Source organism: Anthonomus grandis, chromosome 2 (genome assembly GCF_022605725.1).
Source record: "Anthonomus grandis grandis chromosome 2, icAntGran1.3, whole genome shotgun sequence".
NCBI lineage: Eukaryota > Metazoa > Arthropoda > Insecta > Coleoptera > Curculionidae > Anthonomus > Anthonomus grandis.
Genome location: NC_065547.1, coordinates 39,608,615 through 39,635,723, shown reverse-complemented (window position 1 = coordinate 39,635,723; position 27,109 = coordinate 39,608,615). Strand labels below are relative to the sequence as shown.

Genomic DNA, 27,109 nt, shown 5'->3' with positions numbered 1-27,109 from the left:
ACCTAAAGTCAACAGTTATTGAAAAAAAGACGACTCATGTAACAAATAAAAAAAGAACAAAAATTAAGTTAAATGTTCAAAATGGTTGCCATTCACGGCTTGACAATATCCAAGGCGATCAATAAAGTCTCGTTGCACATTTTCAATCATTTCCGGAGTTATGGCGCGCACTTCTCTGCGAATTCTCTCTTTCAAGTCGTCTAGATTATTTGGCCTATTAACAAATGCCTTCGACTTGAGGTATCCCCACAAAAAAAAAGTCCATTCGTGTTAGGTCAGGCGACCTAGCAGGTCATTCGATGGGTCCTCTCCTTCCTATCCACCGATTGGGAAAGGTTTCATCCAAAAATGTACGCACAGTGGCAAAATAGTGCGGAGGAGCGCCATCTTGCTGGAAAATTAAATCTTCGTCAGGATAGTCTGGGTCCAATGGATTTGGAAATAAAGCTAGTAATGCTGGAACTAATTCAAATTGGAGAAAAATTGAGATACACTTGTCCCGTTAAAGTCTGTTCAAAGAAAAAGGGACCTATTACTCTTCCGCGCACTATTCCACACCACACATTTAGTTTTTGAGGGTACTGGGTGTTTACCTCCATCATCCAATGCGGATTTTCTGTTGCCCAATATCGACAATTTTGTCTGTTCACACTACCATTCAAACAGAACTTGGCTTCATCGAAAAAAATGATATTTGTTATTATTTAGATTGTACAGGTTTTGTAAGCGTTCACAAAACTCATTTCGCCTATCGAAATCGCCATCAAATATATTATAACTCTTTCACAGAAATAACTTTGTAGGGGTGATATTTGTGCTTTTTAACTATTATAGATTTCGTCATGTGTAAATTTGCCCAAATCTGCGACAGAGAAGTGCATGGATTTTCTTACAAAGAAAGCAAAACGTCAAGTTGTTCATTTTCATCTCGAGCAGGACGACCAGATTTCGGCAGATCTCTAACATGACCGAATTCTCTAAATTTAGCCTATATTCTACTCATCACCTTTTGACATATCGGAGGAGGATCAGGATGGATTTCATTGAATAATTGAGCAGCTTCTCTTTGAGTACGTGTTCTATCACCAAACCCAACCTTGCACAGAATTTCTATTTTTTCTCGTTCCATTGTGTTTTTTTCCTCGTTCCACTTTGTTCGTACACTCCACACTTGACAATATCTGTTTGGCGTACAACTGTCATACAGTTTCTATGAAAATACACGGTTACCAGCCAACAATAAAAAAACACGAACGAATGGAATTTTGCTCTGTATAAAAATTCTCAGAGATAAGTGACTCGTAAGGTGAACTTCAATAATAATGTTTGGTCATCTTTTTTCCGATAACTGATGACTTTAGGTATAGGACATAATGCATGAAACATACGTAGAATTCCACGCGAAATTCTAAAATGAAATAAAAAAAGGGGCTTCCATTTGAAAAAATTAAGTTGATGGTCTTAATTTATTTTTGAGCAACCCTGCATATACAAACTTCACGTACAAAAATGCGCAACTTGAAATAAAAATCGACGGGTCCGAGCGTTTTTTTTTTCGAACACACCCCTGAATTTTAAATGAATTTAGACATAACTTTTGGGATGCACTGTATAATGGAGTGCAGTAATGATATGAAAAAGGTAACTTTTTAGATGTATTTTTTTTGAATATTTTAGTGTAATATACTATATTAGAATCAGTCAATAAATCACTTTAAAGAAAGAAAATAATTAAATCATATGTGAACTTAAGAAAAATCTCAAGCTAAAATTAAATAATTTCAACGAACATGTTTTTTGTAAAATTTAGATGATAAGACTAGTGTGGCCGTCAGGCGCTTAATTTCATGTCATTGATATTGAAAGTTTTCTAAACATTTTATTCTTTTAAAATTGTAATAATGCTGAAACTGTTATTATAAATAAACAAATAAAAATTAGAATTTAATTTAACCAAATGGGCGGATCATTTTAAAGTTCTCATAAAAACCTATAACAATAACAACATGATTTTGGAAAACCTGGAAATATAGTAGAAAAATTATTTACCTGATGTGCTGCCGTAAACCAGTGATGTACTTAAACATAAGGCCGCATTTATCACATGTTACAGAAGCGTCTTTAGTTTCTTCCTTGTTTTTATGTTGTACCTCCACGTGCCTGCTTAAATACTTATGGTGTTTAAACTTACGAGGACACTGATCGCATGTGTGTATGAATTGTCCTAAATTAGAGAAAAAAAATAGTACAAAGCAATATAATATGACAAAATACCAATTACCGTGTACAGTGTTTAAGTGCTTGGTAAGATTACTCTTTTGACTAAACCTCCGGTCACACTTTGGACATGGGAGACCTGAACTTTTCGAGTGGGCCACAGACATGTGCTTCGATAAAACTTTAGTGTTAGGAAGACATTTTCCGCACACCGAACAGAGGGCACTACTCGTCGTTTCATGATAAGTTTGCATGTGCTCGTTTAATATCGTCTTCGCCATCCTGAAAAATATCCACAAAATGATTTAAGGCATCCGTTTTGGGTAATCATTAAGAGATAAAACTCACGACTCTCCACACGTTTTGCACTTGACGATATCGCAACTGGCTGAAGCCTCTGATATCTCCATATGTTCTTCATACACAGACATTCGACTGAATTCCTTGCCACATCTCGAACATAAAAGCTTACATCTCGGTGAGCCCTTAACGGTATATTTGGTGTGTGATTGTAGGTCCTTATGAGCTAAATATATGTATAAAGATTTTGTAATTGTCACTTAACAAGCGTTAAAAAATAGATAACAGTAAAAAGATAGAAGTGTAAATCAACGATTTCTATATGCTAGAGAATTATAAATGTGCAAAAAAAAACGAAAGTTGCTTCATGATTGGTAAATCTTTGTGTAAATTTATTTACAATGATCTTTGTAAATAAATTAGTAATTAATCTATAGTGTAGTATAAAAGTAGTTTAGAGAGGTTAAAAACTATTTTCAAGTAAAATCATTTGCTGGTAAATTGAAGAGTATTCTTAAATTTGCAAACATTTACTGATTGGATTGGATTAATTACATACCCATTATGATTGTCACCTTAACTAGTGATGTAAAGGGTAATATTACCGAGGTAACATTACCGGTAATTTTGATAATATTACGTAATATTACTGCAAGACCGGTAACATTGGTAATATTGGGTTTTTTTTCACTCTATATACTCTCATTTATTCGCTATTCGCCCAGCTCTACTTGGCTTTACTGGCGCGAGGCGCAAGGACGAAAGACGATCGTGCCGTACGGAGTGGGCTAAAGCTGCGCCGCCACTTTCTTGATGTATAGATCGGGATCGGGGAATAACCAAAATATGAGTAATAAAAATTCTGTGATTCCCCGGGGCCGTGGCAAGCGATATTTTGTAAACAGTCTCTCTGTATTGATCATAATTAGTGGCATTATTGGTACAAAAGGGTTGTTTATAGCCATTATAACTATCAGTGCAATTTTTATTAAATAACTGTAATTATTGTAGGTAATATTTAAACTGGTGAGTAAATATTTTTGTTTGTAAGTTGACCTCTTCTCGAAATGCATGATGTTTATTTTGTAGTTGCGATAATATGGTGAAGCCAAAGAGTGATGTTTGGAGATACTACGATCTTAAAGATAAAGACAACTATTCCTGTAAATATTGTAAAACCTCCTTTAAAAGAAATGCTACCAGACAATTCCAACATTTGCTTAAATGTGTCAAAATACCTGAAAATATAGTACACATTCTTAAAAAAGGAAAATTGCCTGTTAAAAATGTTTTCGGTAGTAACAATAATACCAATACCGCACGAAGTTCACCCATGGTATTAGAAGATAGTGATACTGAAATTGCTGATTATGAAACCTCTCAGCAGGGACACGCATTTGAGACTTTAGACTCAGAAATAGCTTCACTAGTTCGGCCTGTGCCTTCCTCAGCTAGTTCTTCTTTTTCAAGTACATCTAAAGCATCACAGGGTACAATTTCTTCGTATATTGATAACATGTCCTCTCAAGAAAACAACAAGATTGATGAAATACTGCCAAGGGCTATTTATTTCTCAGGAGCCCCATTAGATATGACAAGAAAAAAAGTATGGTTAGATGTATTCAAAACAATGAGAGGCGCATATAAACCGCCTTCTCGTTACCAGTTGTCAAATCTACTACTCAAATCCGAGTACACTAGAGTACAAGCTGCAGTTTCTTCAAAAATTAGTGAAGCACCTATCTTAAGCTTACAAATGGATGATTGGTCAAATTGTAGAAATGACTCTATATCCAATTTTGTTATTAATACACCTCTTCCGGTATTTTATAAACCAATCCATACCGAAGATAACAGACATTTAGCAACATTTTTGGCCTCAGAAATTGAAAAAGTATTGGAAGAATTGGGAACTTCAAATTTTTTGGCTCTTGTCACCGACAACGGAGCTAACGTAAAAAAGGCTCGTGAAATAGTTAGCAGCAAGTACAATTACATAACTAATTATGGTTGTATTTGTCACGGTCTAAACCTTCTGGTTGAAGACTTCTTGAAATTAGATCATTTTGCCAATTTTAAAAAGAAAATAATTTCAATTATATCAGAGTTGAAAAATTCGTAGATTTTACATGCAAGGTTTGAAAAAATCCAGTTAAACAAAACCGGGCGATACATCTCTTTAAAATTGCCGGTGAAAACAAGATGGAGTTCCTTTGTTTGTTGTTTAAAAAGCTTTTTGGACACTAAACATTCATTTAAAAGTTTAGCAGTTGATGATAACCCAGATATTTCTGACGTTCTTTTAACACATACAGTAAGACTTCTTCTTCAAAATGAATTTTGGTTACAAATAGAAGCAACTTATGATTTGTTCCAGCCAATCTCTAAGTGGATAACCTTTTTTGAAGCTAACGGGCCAACAATCTCAAAAGTGTTTATCTGCTTTTTTGAAATAAGATCTATATTACGTGACAAAGTATCAAATTTATCCGTTACTATGTTGGAATCCCAGAAAATAATATGTTCAATTCTTGAAAAACGAGAAAATAAATATTTAAAACCCGTTCATCTTGCTGCTTACCTATTAGAACCAAACCAACGTGGCAACAATTTAACTGAAGCTGAAAATTTAGTTGCGACGGAGTTCATCTATGAAACTGCAAGGGTGTTTTAAAACCTGAAAACACCTCAATTCATAAAAATATGTGACAGAAGTTTCTGAAGAGTTGGGGTCGTTTAGAAACGCCTTGAGTTTTTATTTTATTTGTCATCATAATAATTAACAGTAATCTTAAGTAATTACTATTGTACTATAAACTATACTTGGGCCAGGGTACTATCCCAAAATAGTTACCCTAACTGAGGATTTAAATTTATTTAAAAATAAGTAGCAAAAGAATCAAAATCTTTTGCAAATCTATTCACTGTAGAAACTATCCTGGTAATAGCACTAATTAGTAAATAGGGGTTAAATGCAAACACTAAGGAACTGTCTTCTGCTTGATAAGGAGTCAATACTTAAATACCTAAATGGTTTCCAAAATATTCTTCAGGTCTTATTATGGAAGTACTTGCACAGTACAAAATTAGAGGTAGTAATCTTTTTGCTAAGGAACTCGTTTTTTTTATTCGTTTGGGCATGTTTGGTGGACAGGAATTTGCTCCAGTTCTAAAATAAGTAGATTGGCTGTAGACATTTTATATTTACCATCGCCAAGAGCAGCAACCGAAAGAACGTTTAGTACTTATGGATTTATTCATCGGCAAATAATAAAAAAACGAAACAGGCTTACTGTGGAAAGAGCCGAAAAACTAACCTATATTGCCCATAATTATAATTTTCTAAACGAAGATCATTCAAGAAGAGAAAAAGCTACTGAGGATTCTGAGGAAGAAATTGAAAAAGAAGATCTCGGTTTCGAAATTATAGACTTGACTGAATTAACCACGGAGAAAGAAGAATCAGATGAAGAGGTTGGGGATGATGAGGATGATTTACCATTATCCACTCTATTACGTAGTTTATTCTGACTCGTTTTTTTTGTGTTTCCTAATGTTTTTACAGTTTTAAATTAAAAAAACTAGTATTAGTTAAAAAGCTGTTTTTTTAAATAAATTATTAATATTACCGTAATATTACCGATTTTTAAATTACCGGTAATTTTACATCTATAATCTTAACATCTATATTTTATATATTTCTAATTTCTTCATTTTAATCATGAGGTGTGAATCTCAATAATAAATAATGGGCTTTAAGGAAAAAAAATGGTTAATACAAGTGTCCAAAAGAAATTTCTGGAAATAATGTTTAAGTTCCTAGCCCTCCTGTGTTTTAACAAATAATAGGTGTTTTAACAATAACAGTTGAGGGAAAGTGTTTAGGCAAAACTATTTGTAACTTAGTCTTGTTTAGAAAGTTTGGAATTTAAAATAAAATAATCATGAACAATTTTTCCAACTTTTCTATGGCAATTTGAATGGAACGATATAATTATTATATTATAATTAAACAGATAGAATAAATATAAAAAAGTTGCAATTAAAGTTGTTAAATTAAAAAATATACAATTCGATATTTTCATTAGTTTCGGAGTTACAACTAAGAGAATCATGAATGCAAAATTTAAAAGAAAAAAACAGCATTATAGGAATTCTTGATAAATGATTACCATTTATGTATACATACAGCTATCAGTTATTTGAATGGCGTAATAACTTTGATGTTAACGGTATCAAAACAACAATTTGAGGTATACAGGCTGGTCCAGTTTAAACGTAATTAATTTTAATAAGTGATAGAGAATTTAAAAAGAAAGACTTTCATTATAAAAAGATACTAAGAATAATTAATTGTTTATTTATCATAACCTTTAAACTACCAGCTCAATTTTAACTAAATTTTGCATGCAGGTTATTGTAGTGAATTATCAATTACTGATGAAGCCAATTTTTAAAAAAATTGCCAGTGGCGTAACGTACAGAGAGACTCGGTCCTTTTTTGTCTCAAATCTGCGAGGTGATAAAATATTTTTTTATAAGTAGTCAACTGTTAGATTCTCCATTTAATTTGGGAAAAAAAAAGTTACTCTTGCAAAATTATGATTTAAGGCACTGTTTTTAAAATATCTTAGTTTAATTGTACAGAAACGCCAGTTAAAATGCTGCAAAAACTTTAAAAAAAAGAAAATTAGGCTTGATTTTTAAATTAAACCTGTCAAATAAAATAATGACTTAAGGTAACTTTTGATCATCTTTTATATTCAACTTTTTTACAAATCTAACCCCGATTTCCTTTTTTTTATAAATTTTAGCAGGTATTTCTGAACAATAATTAAAGTAAGATATTTTAAAAACAGTGCGTTAAATCATAATTGCAAGAGTAACTTTTTTTTAAATTAAATTGAGAATCTAACAGATGACTTCTTATAAAAGAATATTTTATCACCTCGCAGATTTGAGACAAAAAAGGACCAACTCCCTCCGTATGTTACCCAACTGGCAAGTTTTTTAAAAATTGACTTCATCAATAATTGACAATTCACTACAATAACCTGCATGAGAAATTTAATTAAAATTCAGCTGGTAGTTTAGAAGTTATAATAAATACACAAATAATTATTCTTAACTTGAAGCAAACAATACCCGCATGCAGTTATGATATAATTTCGTTGGCTGAAACATGGTTGTTTCCGGACATTTTGTCATCTGAATTGGAGTTTACGGCATATGAAGTATTTAGATGTGATAGAAGTGCCCTAACAAGTGCTAAGAAGGATGGTGGGGGTGTTTTACTCGCTGTGAGAAAGGAGTTAAAACCGCGATTAATTAAACACTCTTGTCCATTGTTAGAGCAAGTTTTTGTTTCTGTACAACTTAATCTAAAGAATATTGTTTTTGGTGTGGTTTACCTGCCGCCAAAATCTGATATGGGTCAATACAGTGCTTTCTGTGATACAGTACTGGAGATCTTTGAGGCCCGTCCGAATTGCTTATTTAGTATTGCAGGAGACTTTAACCTACCTGGCTGCACTTGGTTTAATGAAAATCAAAATCTTAAAGTTACCTTTTCGGATGGGTGTTCGAATGTCGCACCAGCTTCACTGCTTGGACAGGTATTTAATTACTTAGATGGTAAAAAAATGTTTCAGCTACCAAATACGGAAGGCACATTTCTTGATCTTTGTTTTTCTAATATTAATGGGTCTTCTGGATTGGCGGATGATTTTTTATTGCCGGTCACTGGCTCTCGACACACTCCGTATGAATGTGTCTTTTCAGTACCATATATGTCAAGGTCTCTGAAATATTCAGTAAAGTGTTTTGACTTCAAAAATGCTGATTTTGTATCGTTAAATAATTTCCTTGCATCTATCGACTGGTCCTTTATTAACAACACTTCTGATATACATATTTCCCTAAATAATTTTTATGACCTTTTGTATGAAGGAATCAGCTATTTTGTGCCTATTAAGTCCTATAATACTGGTAGCTTTCCTGTATGGTTTTCAAAAGAGTTAAGAAGCTTAGTTTTACTTAAGAGGATTGCTCATAAAAAGTTTAAGGAGTCTCAATTGCAAAGTGATTACTTGGTGTTCTTTGGGCTTCGGCCAGTCATGCAGTGTGTTGAGCGGTCAGTGTTACCGCGATTATATTTCTCGTATCGAGAATAATCTATTGTTAAATCCTAGGTTATTCTGGAAACATGTAAGCAATGTTAAAAAGTCAAATATTATTCCTAAACGTATGTTTTTTAATGATGAAACTAGTGATGAGGGTAGTCATACTGTTAATTTATTTGCCAAATATTTGTCAAACGTATATTCTGATAAAGCATTTCAAATACCTGAATACGAGGGATGTCTTTTAAGTTTTGCATATAGAAACATAGAGGGCGTCACTAATCAAATGTCATTAGTCAAACTTAACCTCAAACTTTACTTTTCTTAAATTCAAAACGTCAGTGCGATACATATAGTTTTACAGCTACAGTGAATTTTTAAAGGTAGCAAATTGCACATACCATGGAATTAAACAGAGAACATTTTCGGGCCATCATTTTTTACAATTTTCGAAGGCAATTATCTCAACAAGAATGCTGTGCTGAGTTGATTTCTGTTTTCGGTAATGAAGCACCACATCAGTCGACAGTTTCTCGTTGGTATGCAGAATTCAAGCGTGGACGGGTTAGTCTTAGCGACGATCCAAGGTCAGGTGCACCAAAAACGGCTGTCACCCAAGAAAACATCGATGCTGGCGTATGCTTCTCACGGAAGATCGACATGTGACATATCGTGAGATTGAGGCTTCATTGGCGATTTCAAAGACCTCAATTCAAAAAATTTTGCATGAAGAATTACGGGTAAGAAAATTAGTTTCCCGCTGGATACCGCATCTGTTAACTGAAGAACAGAAAGAAGCTAGGGTGATGTGGTGTCAAACAACTCTAGACCGCTTTGAGGCAGGAAACTCTAAAAATGTGTACAGCATTGTCAGTGGTGATAAATCATGGATTTACTCATATGAACCTGAAAATAAACGTCAGTCGTTTGTATGGGTATTTCAAGATGAAGAAAAGCCAACAAAAGTCATTCGTTCTCGAAGTGTATCCAAAAAGATGGTTGCAACATTTGTCTCAAAAGCAGGTCATGTTGCAACAATTCCTCTGGAGAATCAACGAACTGTTACTGCCGATTGGTACATTACCATTTGTTTGCCGAAAGTCATCGCTGAGCTTCGAAAAGCGAACCCACAACGACGAATCATCCTCCACCAAGACAACGCAAGTTCGCACACAGCCCGGAAAACTATTGAATTTTTAACTTATCAAAACGTCGAATTATTGGATCATCCTCCGTACAGTCCCGACCTAAGTCCCAACGATTTCTGTACTTTTCCAAAAATCAAGAATGAACTGCGTGGTCAGAGGTTTCAGACGCCAGAGGAAGCAGTTAACGCCTTTAAAAATGCAATTTTGACAGTACCCACAAACGAGTGGAATAACAGCTTTGACAACTGGTTTGAGCGCATGCAAAAGTGCATTAAATTTCGTGGAGAATACTTTGAAAAACAATAAAGTCGTTAAAAGTTATTTTTTGTTTTATTCCAGCTGCATATGCAAAACTTAAAAGACAACCCTCGTATTACATGACAGGGCTTGTGGATCAATTCGATGTCAAATTTGTAGAGTTATCTTTAGTAGAGGTTTTTGACGAGATTCTTGGCTTACAGAGCAAGACTTCTGCGGGACCGGATGGCATACCCAGCTTGCTACTTCGTGAATGTGTATATGTACTCTGTCGAAGCCTATTTGCACTTTATTCAATCTGTCTTTAAAGTCGGGAGTATTTCCTTCTTTTTGGAAGAATTCGTATATTACGCCGATATTTAAGTCTGGTAATACTAGTGATGTCAGTAATTATCGGGGAGTTTGTATACAGTCAACCTTGCCTAAACTTTTGGATGCACTTGTAACCAAGCAATTGTCATGGCAATGTAAAAGCCTTATTATTAACAGTCAACATGGTTTTCAAAAAGGTCGTTCCACTGTTACTAACTTAATATGTTATGAAGATTATTTGTTTAATGCTTTTGGTAAGGGTTCACAAGTTGATGCTGTTTATAAGGATTTTTCGAAGGCGTTCGACAGGGTTAATCATGCGCTTCTACTGGCAAAGCTCCAAGCTTTGGGTTTTGGATCAAATGTTATTTGTTGGCTAAGGGGCTATCTACTGGGTAGATCGCAATGTATACGGCTTAATAACTTCTTATCCAGCAGCTTTTCTGTGCCATCTGGCGTTCCTCAGGGGTCACATGTTGGTCAGTTGCTTTTTACAATCTTTGTTAATGATATAGGATTATTTGTAAGAAATTGTAAATTTTTATTATTTGCTGATGATTTGAAATTTTTTTTGTCTATTGATTCTAATGTTCAATGCCAATTGTTACAGGATGACTTGCATAATCTCTATGAATGGTGCAACCTTAATGATTTAGATTTAAATGTTCCGAAGTGTTATTCAATAACTTTTGGAAGAATTCGCAATCTTACATTGTTTGATTATAGTATAGGTTCCACTATTTTAAAAAGCGTAACGGAAGTAAGGGATCTCGGAGTAATTTTTGATTCTAAGTTGACATTTTTGTCTCATGCTGAAAAGTTAGTTCAGAAAGCGTATAGAAATCTAGGATTTATAACTAGATGCAGTCAAGACTTCTCATGCTCTGTCTATAAAGTTTTGTACTGTTCGTTAGTCCGTTCTGGTTTGGAGTATGCTAGTCCCGTGTGGTCTCCAGTTTATAAATTGCATATTGAAAATATTGAGAAAGTCCAAAATAAATTCTTAAGAAATTGTTCTTTTAAACTTAAGGTTCCATTAGCTAATGGTCATACTGATTACAAGTCGGTCATGTCAGTTCTCTCTTTGGACTCACTTGAGTTTTCGGGCGCAAAAATTGACTAGACTGAAAAAACTCTTCTATGTAGATTTTGATAGTAGTTCTTATGGACAGCATAATCCTATAACTAAAATGCAACGTTTTTTCGATAGGTATAGTCTTGACTTGCACGTTTCTTTTAGCAGTTTTAGGAGTTCTCTTAAATTAATTAATTAATTAGTGACTCGTTACTTTAACAGGTTTTTTTAAATTCATTTGTAACTTTGATTGATTTATGTCTTACTATTTATTATCTAGCTTAAGTTGTATTATTATTAGTATCTTTTGTGTTATTTTATTTTTGTAAAATTGGTGGATACCGTTAAATAAATAAATAAACTTTAACACCCTGTATCTTTGTTATTAAACATTTCTGAGAAAAATGTTATTATGTAAGTCTATTTCTTTTTCAATTCTCTATCACATATTAAAATTAATGACATTTGAAATGGACTACCCCGTATATGCCTATTTTACTCATACCCAATATATTTCATTGATTAATTCTTATTTACTGGTTATTATATATGTACATTAAAATATTATAAACTAAAATATAAAAGTTATTTTATATATTTTTTTTAAATTTCAACCTATTTATTACTAAGGTATTCTTTAGTCACAGGCCCAAAGATGAAACCCACACCACCGAAACGTCGGGAAAAATGTAAACTTATTGGCAATAAACTATTGTCCAAAAAGGCTTGTGGAAATTTTATTAAGGCTAAAAGAATTATTATTAACCATTAAAAAAAGCAATTGTTTTCAAAGGTAAGCTATCATTAAAAAAAACCTACTTTATTTCTTGATTAAAGCGATTATGACCCCTAGCGTTAGAATTAGGAACTTAAACTTACTCTTAATTACTTGATTTTTCTCCCAAAACTCCTTAAGTTATTTATTGCTGGGATACTATATGTGCCACCCCTATTCATACACCCCATATTAGATTGTAAAACAAATGTGCATATTTAATTAAAAAATATTAATTTTAAATTGCCATCATCTCATGAAAATTCTTTGTACTTACTTCTAAATCTCTTATTGCATTGCGGACAAACAAATGGTCTCGGCTCCTTATGAAAATAATAAGAATGAATTCTAAAGTCTGTCTGACTCATAAACTCAGCAGGACACTCAGGACACCTGAAAATATCTGTGCCTGCAATATTTTCATTAAGGTTCACATTGCCTTTCTTATGTTCAAGATTATGGTCTTCTGCTTCTGCCCTAATAGAATAAAATGTTTTCAAAAAAAATACTTAACACATTGTACTTATATACTCACGCAGAAAAAAATGTAATAGAGCAGTAGTGACACTGTATAACACATTCCACCAAATCTCTTCCGATATAGATGACCCTCTTTTTCGTATTTGGGTTAGTCGACATCTGAATAACATTAATTCCACTATCAACCAAGTCTTTGGTTTCTTCTTTGGTAATATCTTTATTTACCACTAAGCATCTTGAATTCTTGCAAGAAAAATTAAATAGGTCTAATATTCCATTTGGTACTTTAGATGACGATTCACCATCTATTTGTTCTAAAAGTAGGGTCTTATTTCATCTTATTCACTTTCATATAATCAAACCTACTTTCATTAAAATCACTATAATCCATACTTGCCAGATCTTTATGATCCGGCAGTTCAGATTCATCATAAATAGGAACTGTGGATCCAACAGAACTTACGGCATTGATGTCATCCAAATCAGGATTAAATTCACTTTTGATGTGTATATTTTCAGTAGCCTAAAATTGAACAGTTTTATTACTCTTCATACTATTACGTTTACTTTATTATAACTAAAAATAAATAATTCAATTACTCATATCAATTATTTTTGAGGACTTTGCTCGAACCTATGAGTTTTTCAGGTCTCCTAATCTAAAATGAAATTATCAGAATCTCTGCTAACTCCTACTAACAGTTGTATTAAACTACTTATAAGTGTTTGTAGATTAGCAAACAGGAGAAAAATATATTATTTAACAATTATTATGAGTATAAATAGAAACACAAAAGTAACTGTATACAACCTAGGTGGAAATGTCAACTGAGTAAATAATGGGGTCTTTTTTACTGTTAGCCATCCTATTTGCATAAATGATCATTATTATACTCATCAATGGTGATCAAAAGAAGAGTGTGCTATGTCAAAAAGAATATTGAAAGCTATCTCTGGTAGAATTAATGCTATCATAAATAATAATTTGGAAAATCAAATTAGGAGCTGAAGCATTTGGTTGTATAGAATGTTATCAACTGTTGAAGGCCGCAGAGCTAATAAATATTTTTTTTGCCATTAATTTGTGGAATGTGCCCAACAAATAAAGGCACCATAATCAGCAAGCAGATTCCAAAATTCTATATAATAATATGTATAATAGATGAAAAAAAAACAAATACTTGTGTTTTATTTGTTATTTAATTCACATGAAACTCAATGTCCATCAATGCTCATTTTGAATCAAATGTTTTTTGTGTGAAATCTTAGGAGAAAGACTTGACAATTCAATTCCATACCATTTAACTTGCACTTGAATCAAAAAATTAGCATATGAAAAAATTGCAATATTTCAAACCATATAGTTAGATCATTAGTTTGAAGCCACCAATTTTTATTGTTTTCTGAGGTACTTCATTGTAAAATCAATGCCATAGGTAACTAAACATACAATACATTGTTTTTATTTAATTACTGTAAGTTTAAATTTGATTATCTATAATTATTTCATATTATATAGTTGGCATTCTACTGCGAAGTATTTATGCTTGTTTAAATATTAAATAAAAGATTTATTAGAGTAGTCAGCATAAATGATAAAATAAGTGTACAAACAATAGTCAACAACTATTCTACTCAACCATATACCAAACCATAGGTTAATAATAAATGTATAATGCACAAGCATGAAAATATCATTATGCATTGTAATAATAAAAGATTAAAAAGTAACACAGAAATAATAAAAAAAGAATAAAGGTCTAGTTTAGTAACTTTTCTGAAAATTGCACCTAAAATTATGGACAAAAGCTTAAAATGTGAGCATTTTTACTGGAAACCATATTCTTATCGGGGAGTAGGGAATTTTCAAGTGGATTTTTTTTATCAAAAAAAATAAAATAATTTTGACATTTATATATTTGTACCTGGAATTATAAACCCAACCCAACTTGACTTTTCTGAAAACTGGACTTAAAATTATGGGAAAATAGGATCCAGATTTAACATTAAGATATAAGAGAACAATCCTATATATGTCATTTAACTATAATATATTAATGTCTTGGATTAAAAAAAAATATACAGTATTGTGCAAAAAGATAGCAACATTGAACTTTCCTGTTATATATCTTTTAGTATCTATTTTATAAGTAAGGTTTATATATTATTTACAAGAATAGTTAGAGCCTGTTTATATTTTCATATTATCATATTTTTTGTATCATAATAAATAAAACACCAAATTGTTTTATGCAAATTTATTATTCAAAAATATAGCAACAAAAAATAGTTTTGATTCTAAAAAAAAATATAACCCAACTAAATTAAAATCAATTCAATATTTCGTGTAGTACCCCTTCTCCTTTATAACATCTGCACATCATCTTGGCATGGACTCAATTAATTTCATAATATAGTTATTGTTCACTTCTTTCCAAGCTTTTTCCACTATTTCAAAGAGAATATTTGTATTAGAGCATGTTAGGTGCCTGATTTTGGTGTCAATGTAATACCATAAATTCTCTATAGGGTTTAGGTCTGGCGATTGAGATAGCCAGACCATTACATTTATTTTTTCATTGAATAGCCACCTCTTAACAAATTAAGAAGCATGTTTCGGATCGTTGTCATGCTGAAATATGGCTGTTACTGGCATGACTTCATCCATATATGGCACTAAATGTGTTTGCAGAATGTCTTTGTACATGAAACGATCCATTTTGCCACTATTCTTACTATGGGTCCCATGCCACGAGCCGAGAAACATCCCCATACAAGAATATTTCCCCCTCCATGTTTAACTATGGGGCAAATGTACTTTTTGTTTAATCTTTGTTCACTGGGGCGTCTGACGTACATCACTCCATCAGTCCTGAATAAATTATATTTAGATTAATCACTAAATACGACTTTCTTACAATCAGCTACAGACCAGTGGACATGAGATTGGGCAAAGTGAAAACGAGCCTTCGTTTCTTTGTGATTCTTGAGACGTTCTTCTTTGAGATTAACGGTTTTTGGGCGGGTAAGTTGGCATCAAGTAATCTTCTCCTTACGGTGCTGGAACTGAGGTTTACTCCTCCACCCTCTTTTAATTTTGCCAAAATTTGGGAAGAAGACAAATAAAGATTTTCTTTGGAAATTCGTAGCAGCTGCCTATCCATCCTCAAATTTGTTTTTCTGGGTCTACCAGGAATGGGCGCCGGTGCAGTTGATCCAGTAAGGCGAAATTTTTTGCAAACTCTGGATACGATTGACCTGTGAAGCCGTAAGCTTCTTGCGATGTCACTCTGCCTAACACCATTTTCGTAATGCTCCACAATAATTTTTCTTACATCACCAGAGACAGTTTTTGAGCGAACCATTTTAAGTTAATTCATCAAGATTCAAGAATAACAACTTTACAGTTAGTAGGTAAATCAATATTTAACTGATAAAATAAATGCGAAACAAGAATGTTGCTATATTTATGCACATTGTCTAAATAAACAATCATAAAGTTCCTTACTCTACATTGACATTCTTATGATATCTCGGTATATTCATAAATAATACAGAGGCGTGTACTTAAAAGTAAAGAAATAATATGGAATAAATAAAGGAGCAAATAATATTTTTGAAAACATTGCTTGTTGCTATATTTATGCACAATACTGTATAAATGTCAACATGTAAATTCACTCTTTAACCATTGTCCCTGGTAAAATTTCAGACATTTTTATATTTTTCAGTGTGATTTACTGAAAAGTTGCTCAAATAGACCTTTACCAAAAAAAAAAGAAAATATTAAGTCATAAAAGATGTTTTAGTAATTAATGCCAATATACCCATTATAAATTTTATTATTTTAACCCAATTAATTTTTAATTGGTGTGGTGCTAACAGGATGTTATTTAACATTAATTAATGCGGTTTTTTTTTCAAGGCAGAGAAAACATTTTACTTATTCAATAAATAATCTTCTAATTGACTCTCAAACAGAGGTTTCAGACTTGGGGATCTGGATTAATTCAAAATTATCATTTGAGGGTCACATCAATCATGTATAACAATTATTATTGTTACATAAAGATCTAAATGAAACCAAGTGCCTTCATTGTCCGAAGGTGTTTTTCATTCAGAGGTGAAGTGTTGACTTCTCTATGTTCACTTTCAGAATGCTTTATTGCACCTGGGGTTCGACCAATTTTGGATTATAAGTCAGTGGTCTGGTCCCCATCTTACAATTGTTACACTGACCATGTTGATAAAGTCCCGAATAAATGTTTAAAAATTGTGGCATTTAAAAGTGGATATCACAGGGACAATTATGAATATCAGATGGTAAGGGGTAGTTTAAATTGACCTACACTACAATCAAGATAAACTCTTCTAGAATTAAATATATCTAGATAAAGTAATAAATGCTTTCATAGACTGTCCTCACTTGTCACTTTCTAAACTTACATTTCCTTCTCAAAAATCGTACAGTCTCAAACTTTTGTAATACCATTTCACCACACAATTTAAGGCATGAATGAACTGACAACATAACTGCTTTGGCAAATAAAACTGTCTGATTCTAAATTTAGTACCTTTAAGCAAAAACTAAGAAAAATGTTGTAAAATGTTCTTTCTTTAATTAGATCTTGTTAGTAAATTGGGTTAAAATATGTACTTATTACTTACTGTGATTTGGAGTGATATGATATGGAGTTTTTACATAGTATGATACATTTTACTATACTTAGATGTAATTTATTATACATATATTTCTTTATAAGTACAATGTAAATTGAGTCCATAGATAAATAAATGAATAAATATATGTTATGAAATGTTTGTTTTTGTATACCATTAAATCAGTACCATTACCATACCATCTGTTCTAAATAATAAATAATAATAATAATAAATATTTTTTATTTGCAAACTCAACATAACTACATAAAAAAAAGAGAAAGAAATACACATTTATTATTTTATGCAAATAAAAGGCCGACAAATTCAGAATTCTGCCAAGGCAGATTCTGGTCTCTAACATTGTGGCCAAAACTTAAAAAAACTAACTAGAAAAAAAAAATTTAGAAATGCTTGTAACAGACTAAGTTTAATTATACACACCTACCCAAAAAATTTAGAACATTTACATTAACATAGTACCTCTTACAAAAAAAAAAAGAAAAACACGCACATTAGTTACCCACACTAAACACAAATTTTCAGTCTCCACCCATACCCAAACTAACAATATTGACCCTTCAATATTTTGCGCAGACAGCTGCTGACTCATCAGATGCACCATCATTCCCCTGCGAAAAGTCTAAACAGACATCAAACCCAACTCAAAATTTATGCCCAAAGAGTTCATCTGATATGCAAAATTATAGGAAAAGGACCTTTTAAATAATTGAGTCTTATGTCTTGGAATATGAATTGTGTTTCTTCTTAAGCCCAAATGGTGAACATCATTTCTAAAAGTAATCTTAAGGTATAGGTAAGGTGGACTACGGTATTTAAGAATTTTATAAAAAAAAGTAAGTGAATGAGCAACCCTACGATTTTGCATATTTGACCACCCCAGCTCGGAAAGTCTATGGGAAACGCGATTATGTCTGCGTATGCCAAAAATTAGGCGAATACATGAGTTCTGAAGCTTTTGCAATCGGCACCTGTCATTATAGTCTAGGCACCAACCATAAACAACATCCCAATAATTGCATTGTGACAGCACTAAAGAGTCACAGAAAATTTTTTTAATTAATATCTTCACTTAGATAATGCCTATGCAAGTAAATTAATTTTAAAGCAAAATACCCTTTTTTTAGAACATGAGAAACGTGTTGATGAAATCGCAAATCACTATCCACTATTAAGCCCAAACCCTTGCAATTATCTACAACAGGAATATTAGTATCACCCATCTTAATATTAATAGTGTTGCTGTTCAAAATATGGTTAATTTTTTGCTTATTACCAATAAACATTACAGACAACTTAGAAGGATTTAATTTTAGAAAATGTTTTGAAGAAATATCACATATGGCTTGTAAGTCTTGATTAATTTTTGCTTCCGCATTTTTAGCATCTTCTGGCAGAAAAGAGTACAATACAACTGAGCATCGTCGGCATGAAAATGGTAATGACATTTTTTTAAATAAAAATAAAATCTAAAAGTATAAATAATAAAAAATAAGGGTCCTAAAATACCACCCTGAGGCACACCATTATCAACTTCTAAGGGTTCAGATACATTTTCCTCTATCTTGACTCGCTGCACCCTACCGCTTAAATAAGAATTAATGAAATTAATAGCTTTATCAGAAAAACCTATATAGTGAAATATAGACTTTAAAATTAAACACAAACAAAATCAAAGGCTTTCATATAGTCCAATAGAACAAGGGCAGAAATCATACCATCATCCCTAGATCTTATGATGTCATCAATAACATCCGCCATTGCTGAAGCACAACTGAAGTTCTTTCTAAACCCAGATTGTTAAGATTGTTAAGGGGCAAAATATCATTAGCATTTTAAAAATTTTGAATTTGAGTGTCTAAGATTCCTTCAAGAATTTTTGAATATGCAGGCAGAATACTAATGGATCTAAACTGATTAAAATCTGTTGGATTATTTACCTTTGGCAATGGCATCACAAAGGCCTCTTTCCGACATTTGGGAAAATAGCTGCTTTCAATGCATTTATTAATTATATACAATATAAAAGGTATTATAAAAGGGCAGCACATATGAATTAATGTTATATTAAGATTGTCGATACCAAATGCTTTGGATTTAATGCTAAATAAAATAGAACATATATCATTATAACTTACTGTGCGAAATAAAAATAAATTTGAAACGAGCAAGGAATTATTTTTATAAAAATTAATTATTTCCTGACCATTATAGCTGCTAGGTACCTTACTGCTGTCAACAAAATAACTGTTGAAATTATTGGGATTCTTAAAAGCTCCAGGAATCTGTTTTTGCTCACAAGGTAATATTTTTCTTAATTCACTCCATTTTTCCCCATATGTACAGTTCCTAAATTTACTTCTATAAAAAGCTTTTTTTTCTGCTCTAACGGCTGTGGTGGTATAGTATAGTGTATTATTAGTAAGTTGCTTGTAATACTCCCACTTTGCAGGCAATTTACTTGTTTTGAAATCTTTTAGCGCTTTATCTCTTAATTTTTGAAGAAGTTTTATATTGTCTGTCAACCAAGGAGAGTTTCTCTTTTTTCGCACTGTAAATGTTTTAACAGGAGCATGGGTATCAAACAATTTTATTAGATTGGTATTTAAAAATTTTACTTTGTCGTCAATAGATTGATAATCATATATCGTCGCTTTGGTAGTGAAGAGTCGTAACCCACAAAAAATTGAAAATTGAGTTAAGACTGTCAACAAATAGTAAAAAGTATAAATTTTGATTATTAAAAGTATCCTAAGCCACAACCTATATAAAGTCCCTGAAACATAAAATTTGCTAAGAGATCTAACCCACATTTTAATATAGTGAATAGGCATAAGCAGCTTAGCACTTTTAGCAACTGCGTTTTTAAGCGTTATGGATCAAAATATTATAGATGTGAATAAAACTAATCCACATTTTTATGGTCTGTGTTGGCTCTTGCGTCCCTGTTTCGGCCCGCTCGTGAATGCTGAGTATCTTTTTATCTCTTTTTGGTGTCGTTAGTTAAAAAAGAATCAATATACACACAAAGTCTACTAAATTACCTTTCGAAATCGCTATTTGTTTATGTTTTGGAATAATAATTGCACGCATTTAGTGCGCTTTGTATTCTTGAGTTAGAGCGTTGACTGTTTAGTTTTTTTGTTTATTTAGTTAGTGTTTTTGTATTGTTAAGAGTGCTTTTTAAAAAATGTCTTCAAGGAGTAAACTTATAGTCCAAAGAGCACTAGAAATGCAGTTAAATGATGACGAAAGGTCCGACGAATCCTCTGATAATGAAGAAAAAGAATATACCATACTATCGCCGGTTTATTTTGGTAAGTACATAATTATTTTTCGAGTGAATAGTGCGGAATTAGGCGTACGTAATTCGTAATTAACGTACTTTCTGTATCTAACATGATTATAAATATGTACAAATTAAATACCTAACTTATTGTAACTTATAAAAAGATAATTATTAAAATGTATGCACATTTTAGATAAAATGCCGGTTACTGCAGGAGATTGTGGGCAAGACATTCCCGATACCGATGGGTTATTATTATCGCCACCAGTAACAGTTGAAGGTATAAAAAATTTAACGCAAGTACGCAGTCGCATGTGATTTATTAAAAATAATGTTTTTTTTTTCAATTAATATTTTAAGTTAAGTTTAATTAAATTAAATTAAAAAATTAAATAAATATATTTATCGTTTGTAATTCTAAGCATGCATCTGCGTTACATTTAAAGTAGTCGTTTTTTTTTTAATTACGTTTAAAATGTTACTACTTTTAGGCAGAGAACAAAGCGTTGAATTTCCGAGGCTGAGTGCAGTCACGGCTTACCATCAAGAATTTTTGAACAGTCGAGTATCACCACCAGTTGAAGGTAGTTTGTTAATTATTGTAATCAAGTACACCATATTTTTAATTTTCAGTGCAAAATCAAGAAAATCGAAACTACGATAACGACGAAGCATCTTCAAGTTCAGAACCGTTAGTAAATGTAAGAAAAAGGCTTTTGATGGAAAGAAACAATGCCACATTAACATTCGATGTCACCGAAAATGCAGAGAAGGAAAAGCTAACAAGAAAACGAAAACGTGACCCATCAAAATGGACCAGAAATGTCCAAAAAACTTTAAGAATGGAGGGAAAAGAATATCGGACACAGAAGGGAAGACCTAAAAAAGCAAAAACAGTAGCAGAGGTAAAATGTAGATGTCATTACAAATGTAATGAACTTTTTTCCAATGAAACGCGACATGATATTTTTAACGAATTTTATAATATAAAAAGCGAAGAGTCAAGGTGGAACTTTATTGCTAAACATGTTCAGCGTATCCCAAAGAAGCGTTCATATGTTGTACAAAAAGAGGGTAGTCGAAGAAAGTTTACCTTAGTAGACATACACAACATCAAGTTTGTCAAAACTTTTTCCTTAAAACTCTACAAATTTCGAGTAAAAAGGTACTTACAGCACTGGATAAAAGTTCTGCACATGGAGTCGTTAAGCCAGATCAAAGGGGCAAGAAATCACCACCGCAAAAAAAATCTGAAGCAACCAAAGACATAATAAGATCTCACATTAAAAAATTACCCTTAATTTCTTCACATTACTGTAGAAGCACAACAAAGAGGGAATATCTCCCTACAGGATTATCTGAAAATAGAATATATTTAGATTATAAAGATTATTGTGCAGAGCTTGGAGTAGTACCAGAAAAAGCTAGCTTTTATAAGCATATTTTTACCTCGGAGTTCAATATTGGTTTCCATCGGCCTAAAAAAGATCAATGTGATTATTGTGCCGAGTTTAAAAACAAAAATGATGAGGAAAAGATAAAAATGCAAGACAGTATGGATGCACACTTGGCCCGAAAAACAGAGGCTAGAGAAGCAAAACAAATCGACAAAAATCGTGCAAAACTTGACAAGAGTTTTTTGTGTTTTGCCGTAGATATGGAGAAAATTCTTTTAACGCCTTCATTACAAGTAGGAAAGTTATACTATACCCAAAAACTAAGGACATTTAACTTTACCGTATATAATTTGGGGACTGCACAAGCTGAAAATTTTATGTGGCATGAGGGGGTTGGCACCAAAGGTTCGTCAGAGATCGCAACCTTTTTGTGGACACTTTTAAATGGCTTTAGCCCTGAAGTAAAAGAAGTTACATTCTATGCTGACACAGCATCGGGACAAAACCGTAACTGCATTAATGCTGCCATGTTTTTACGAGCTGTACATTTGCTTCCGATTGAAATTATTAACCAAAAATTTATGGAGTCAGGACACTCTGAAATGGAATGTGACAGCGTTCATTCTGCCATTGAAAACCGTGGTAATAAAATCGATATTTACACCCCAGAGGGTTGGTACACAGTAGCTCGAACTGCAAATACTAAGCAACCATTTTACAATGTTACTGAAATGAACTATTCAGATTTCTTAAATTTTAAATCTTTTTCCAAATCCGCAATATTAAACAAAAAAAAATGTACAGATGGAAGTAATTTGAATTGGTTAAAAATAAAATGGATTCAATATAGGAAAGAAGAACCTAACAAAATTTTCTTTAAAAAACGTCTTGATGATTCTGAATTTCGTTCCATAGAAGTTAAAAAGGCATCTTTAAGAAATGGAGTATCTTCCCTAATTTGTATACAACTAGTATACCAATTGAAAAACGAAAATTAACGGGCTTGCGTAAGTTATGCGAATCTGGCTCCATAAAGTCTGCTTATCACGGATTTTATGAGGGACTAAGAACCACTGATGAGGATCAAGTTGAATCCGAGAACGACGAAAACTGACAGTTTAAATAAAATTTATTTTTAAACATTTTGTATTAGTAATATTAATAATAAAAAGTTAAAAAAAACTGCTGAGTTTTATCATTATTTTATAACATTATTATTGTTAGATCTTTTCACATCTTAAAATATTCCGGCAAAACAACTAGCTCTGTGGTAGTGAAAGGGGCTAAGCCACATAAAACCTAAAATATTGTTTATAATTTCAAAATAAAAATATCCACACAACAAGTATGACACCTAATTACAAATATCAAAAAATTGTTATGATTTGACCTTCTTTTAATATTCTAGAAAAGAATATATAAGTTTTTTGGAAACAAACTTTTTTGAAAGCGCGCTAGCTCCAGTTTTACTTTATGTGGGTTAGGACAGTTCACAACCAAAGCGACGATATAAGATGAAATGGAATGGCCTCTAGATCGGCCTGGAAGTTATTTAAGTTTATATTTTTTAGGGGTCTATAGGTCACGACTTTAGGAAGCACTTCCGGCACCATACCAACAACCATAACAACTTCCGGCACCATAACAACATATTTCATTAAGTTCATAAATCATGACAATTTTTTTAAGCTAAATAACTTACTTGTAAAGTATCTAAGCTCTGCTCCATTTCCTGCTTTACATTGTCACTGCTGAGCAAACTCTCTGAGAAATCCATTACCGTTCCCTTACTTCCTTTTAACCCTAATATCTGACTCTCTGTTTCAAGACATTGTTTGATAAACGAATAAACAGTTTCAAGACATTTAAAACATTTATCGCATATAAAATCCTTATTTTTCAATGTCTAAAAAAATTATGTATTAAATTAATAGTATATCCAAAGAACCACTATTATACATACTAGCTTTGGAACACAGAAAAGCAGTACTTTTTTTATGGTTAATCGAGGTCTCTCTTTGCCAAAAAATGCTGTTAAGGGACTAAAAGGGACTTTAGTATTCTCTGATGGTTGCCAGCAAATTCTACACTTATGATTTATTATCGGTTCAGAGACAGGACTATGGATTGCGTCTTCATCAGAACTTGCTTGAAAAGTCTCGTTTTCTGGGATTTGTCCTTCTGAAATGTCCTCATTCATTTCATAAGTATTTACACTTTACAGCAAGAAACAAAAATCCAATTAGGTGAATTATTTATGTTTTGAATTTGAACTAAACCAGAAACGCCAAATGGAGGAGATGATTTTCAATTTCAACTAGGATTGAAATTCAAAATGGCCTCCAGAATCGGACACAAGCAGCGTTGCCAACTTTTAACATGAAGAATCCGTTCGACGTTCGAATCTGCTAAATTAAATATTGTTCCACTAAATAACTTCTTTAATATTTTTTTAAATTGATCATAAATTTTAACAATTTGATTTTTTTACCGCTGTTTGCTTTGTGCAACCTTGTGCGGGTTGGATGTCCAGCAATCTCCACTAACCACTTTTTAAATTGCGGAGAACTCATCCATTCCGAACAATCGATTATAGCAACCAGCGAGATATATAATATAATAAAAATGTAAATATTAAAAATATAAAATATAGAAAGAAAGAAAGAAAAATAAAAAATTTGTTATATTACCTAAGACAAAATCTTGTGTAATTATCCTAGAAAATTACAAATTCATTGAATATTACACAGAAGTCCAAATACATATTTCTAAAGTATACAATTTTTCAAAAACAGAAGTTAAACGAAGTAAATTAAACAATGATATGAAATGAAAATATGAAATCAAAATATGAAAGTGATGTTAAAGCACAGGTCAAAAGGTATGGTTAAAAAATGTATCGAGGCTATAATTTGGGATTTTAACTTGCGTTTTAATTTTTTAATATCTAATTTTAGTCTAACAGAGTATAGAGAAATAAAAAGATAATAATACACATATAAACATACACAAGTGTTGGAGGAAGGTTTAGAAAATTTATGAATAAGAGTAGCTGTTTCCTACATACAAGTGAAAGTAGAATTGGCATTTTTTTTACGTAAATATACGTAAGTAACTTTTTTTCTCAATCACAAAAATAATGTTCCCTAACCTCTTGTTGCTTAACCCTTTACTGCATGAATTTTTTGTTTTCTTCGAAAAAATTCCCAGGGATGGAGGAATACGCTTTATTTATGTAAAAAATACCAAAAAAATTTTTGTTTAATATTTGCTTTATTTATTTATAAAAAAATGAAAAGTGACATATATGGAACATTATGCAACAACATTATCATTTATTCAGTGTGGAACCTCAAAAAACAATTTCGATCTTTATTAAAACACAAGAAAACTTTACATTTCATACAAGACACAAAAGATTTATATTCACACAATGGAAACTTGCATCTTGATCTTTGTTGTTCTGGTAAATAGTCAATACCATCAAGACGCACCTCTTGTTGAGGAATTTCTTTGGTAGGTCCACGCTTCTTTTTTATAGCATATAAAGTCTGAACCTCTGCTGAAGGTCTTCCTACTCTTCTTTTATATTCTTTATTAGCATTGCATAAAGAATTAGCGATGGCCAGCTTGAAGTCCTTAAGGGGTAGGTCAAATTCTTTATTGCTGCGTCTCCACAATAACCAAGCATTTACGCAACACAAATCCAACATGTGAAAAAATATGCGTAAATACCATTTCCTTGATCGAATTTTAATCCTATAAAATCCCAACATGGCCTCCAGAAGGTCGACGCCTCCCATATAATTATTGTAAACAAAAACACTTCTAGAGCATTCAATCATTTTATGAGTGTTTTCTTTTTTGAAAAATCTTTTTTTCTCACCACGAGCTTCAGAACCAATATAGGTAGAAAGGGTGGTCACGACTTTATTATCATACCATAACACTGTTGCAATATCCATATTATCTATGCGAGATATTTTTTCTTTTATTGTGCCACGACCAGTTTTCTTCATATCTTTTTCAGATGGTAATAATGTACATGGTATACGATTGGCTCTCACTGTCCCTAAAGGCAATATCCCTTCTTTATGTAAGTAAATCATCAAAGGTATGGTAGTAAACCAATTGGCAAAAAAGAGTTTATAGTTGTTATTCCTTGGAACACTTTCGGATAACCTTATTACAACATTACTACTCATTCTTAAATTGGGACGCTTGTTAGGAACTTGGTTGCTTTGGGGTCCTGCAAAAAGGTCGAAATCGTAGCTGAACCCGGAAATTCCGATAAGAACGAAGTTCTTATAACCCCACTTGTGAGGTTTCTTAGGGTTATATTGCTTTAGTTGACTTCTAGCTTTGGTAGGAATAATTTGCTATAATGGATATAGCAAGGTGTTCCTCACGTGGTACCAATAGTAGTCTTTCTCTTATTTGGGTAAGAAAAGGTCTAATTTTGAATAACTTATCGTGACCTGATTGACCTCTTTGGATCATTTGACTATTGTCATTGAAATGAATAAAGCGTTTTATCGTCTCGAATCTATTGCAGCACATAACCTCAGAAACAGCAGGATGGCCTAATGAACCATTCCAATAATCTCTTGTAGAAGGCAACTGTATTAGAGAAGTCAAAATGCAGATTCCGATGAACTGTTCAATCTCATGACTTTTTGTATGGACAGGCTTGTGTGGTTGACACTGGATATTATACAAATTACTTTGCTCTGTAATGTAACTTATGAGCTCTTTTGGGAAAAGGAATTTGAAGTATTCTACTGGAGTTGCAAGCGTACGAATCGAATCCGGAAGATCCTGACAACCTCCAAATTGAATTTCGTTATCGTTTTTCAATAGATTACCTTCGTGCCATTCAATATTCTTTGATATTCGTTTTCGAATTTCTGATAGGGGCATATCGTCATCAGATGAATAGTCGGATTCTGAATCTGGATCATTTTGGTTGGTTTGTATTTTTGAATTTACACAACTTTCAGTTTCGTCGCCAGATAAATCTGGATCATCACTTTCATCGGAGTCTATATTAGCTACA

General features: G+C 32.3%; 1 protein-coding gene across 1 annotated transcript in view; it reads right to left on the bottom strand.

Moving 5' to 3' along the window:
• The window catches only part of LOC126750415 (zinc finger protein 846-like), a 42,740-nt gene extending 18,364 nt beyond the window's left edge, over positions 1 to 24,376 (bottom strand). The window contains exons 1-8 of the mRNA XM_050460040.1: positions 24,017 to 24,376; positions 23,756 to 23,959; positions 13,054 to 13,210; positions 12,743 to 13,001; positions 12,485 to 12,684; positions 2,566 to 2,743; positions 2,282 to 2,499; positions 2,050 to 2,224 (exon numbers count right to left, since the gene is read on the bottom strand). Of these exons, the coding sequence (XP_050315997.1) occupies positions 2,050 to 2,224; positions 2,282 to 2,499; positions 2,566 to 2,743; positions 12,485 to 12,684; positions 12,743 to 13,001; positions 13,054 to 13,210; positions 23,756 to 23,959; positions 24,017 to 24,253 (1,628 nt within the window). The 5' untranslated portion in view covers positions 24,254 to 24,376. The remainder of the gene's footprint in view (positions 1 to 2,049; positions 2,225 to 2,281; positions 2,500 to 2,565; positions 2,744 to 12,484; positions 12,685 to 12,742; positions 13,002 to 13,053; positions 13,211 to 23,755; positions 23,960 to 24,016) is intronic.
• Between the last annotated feature and the right edge of the window lie 2,733 nt (positions 24,377 to 27,109).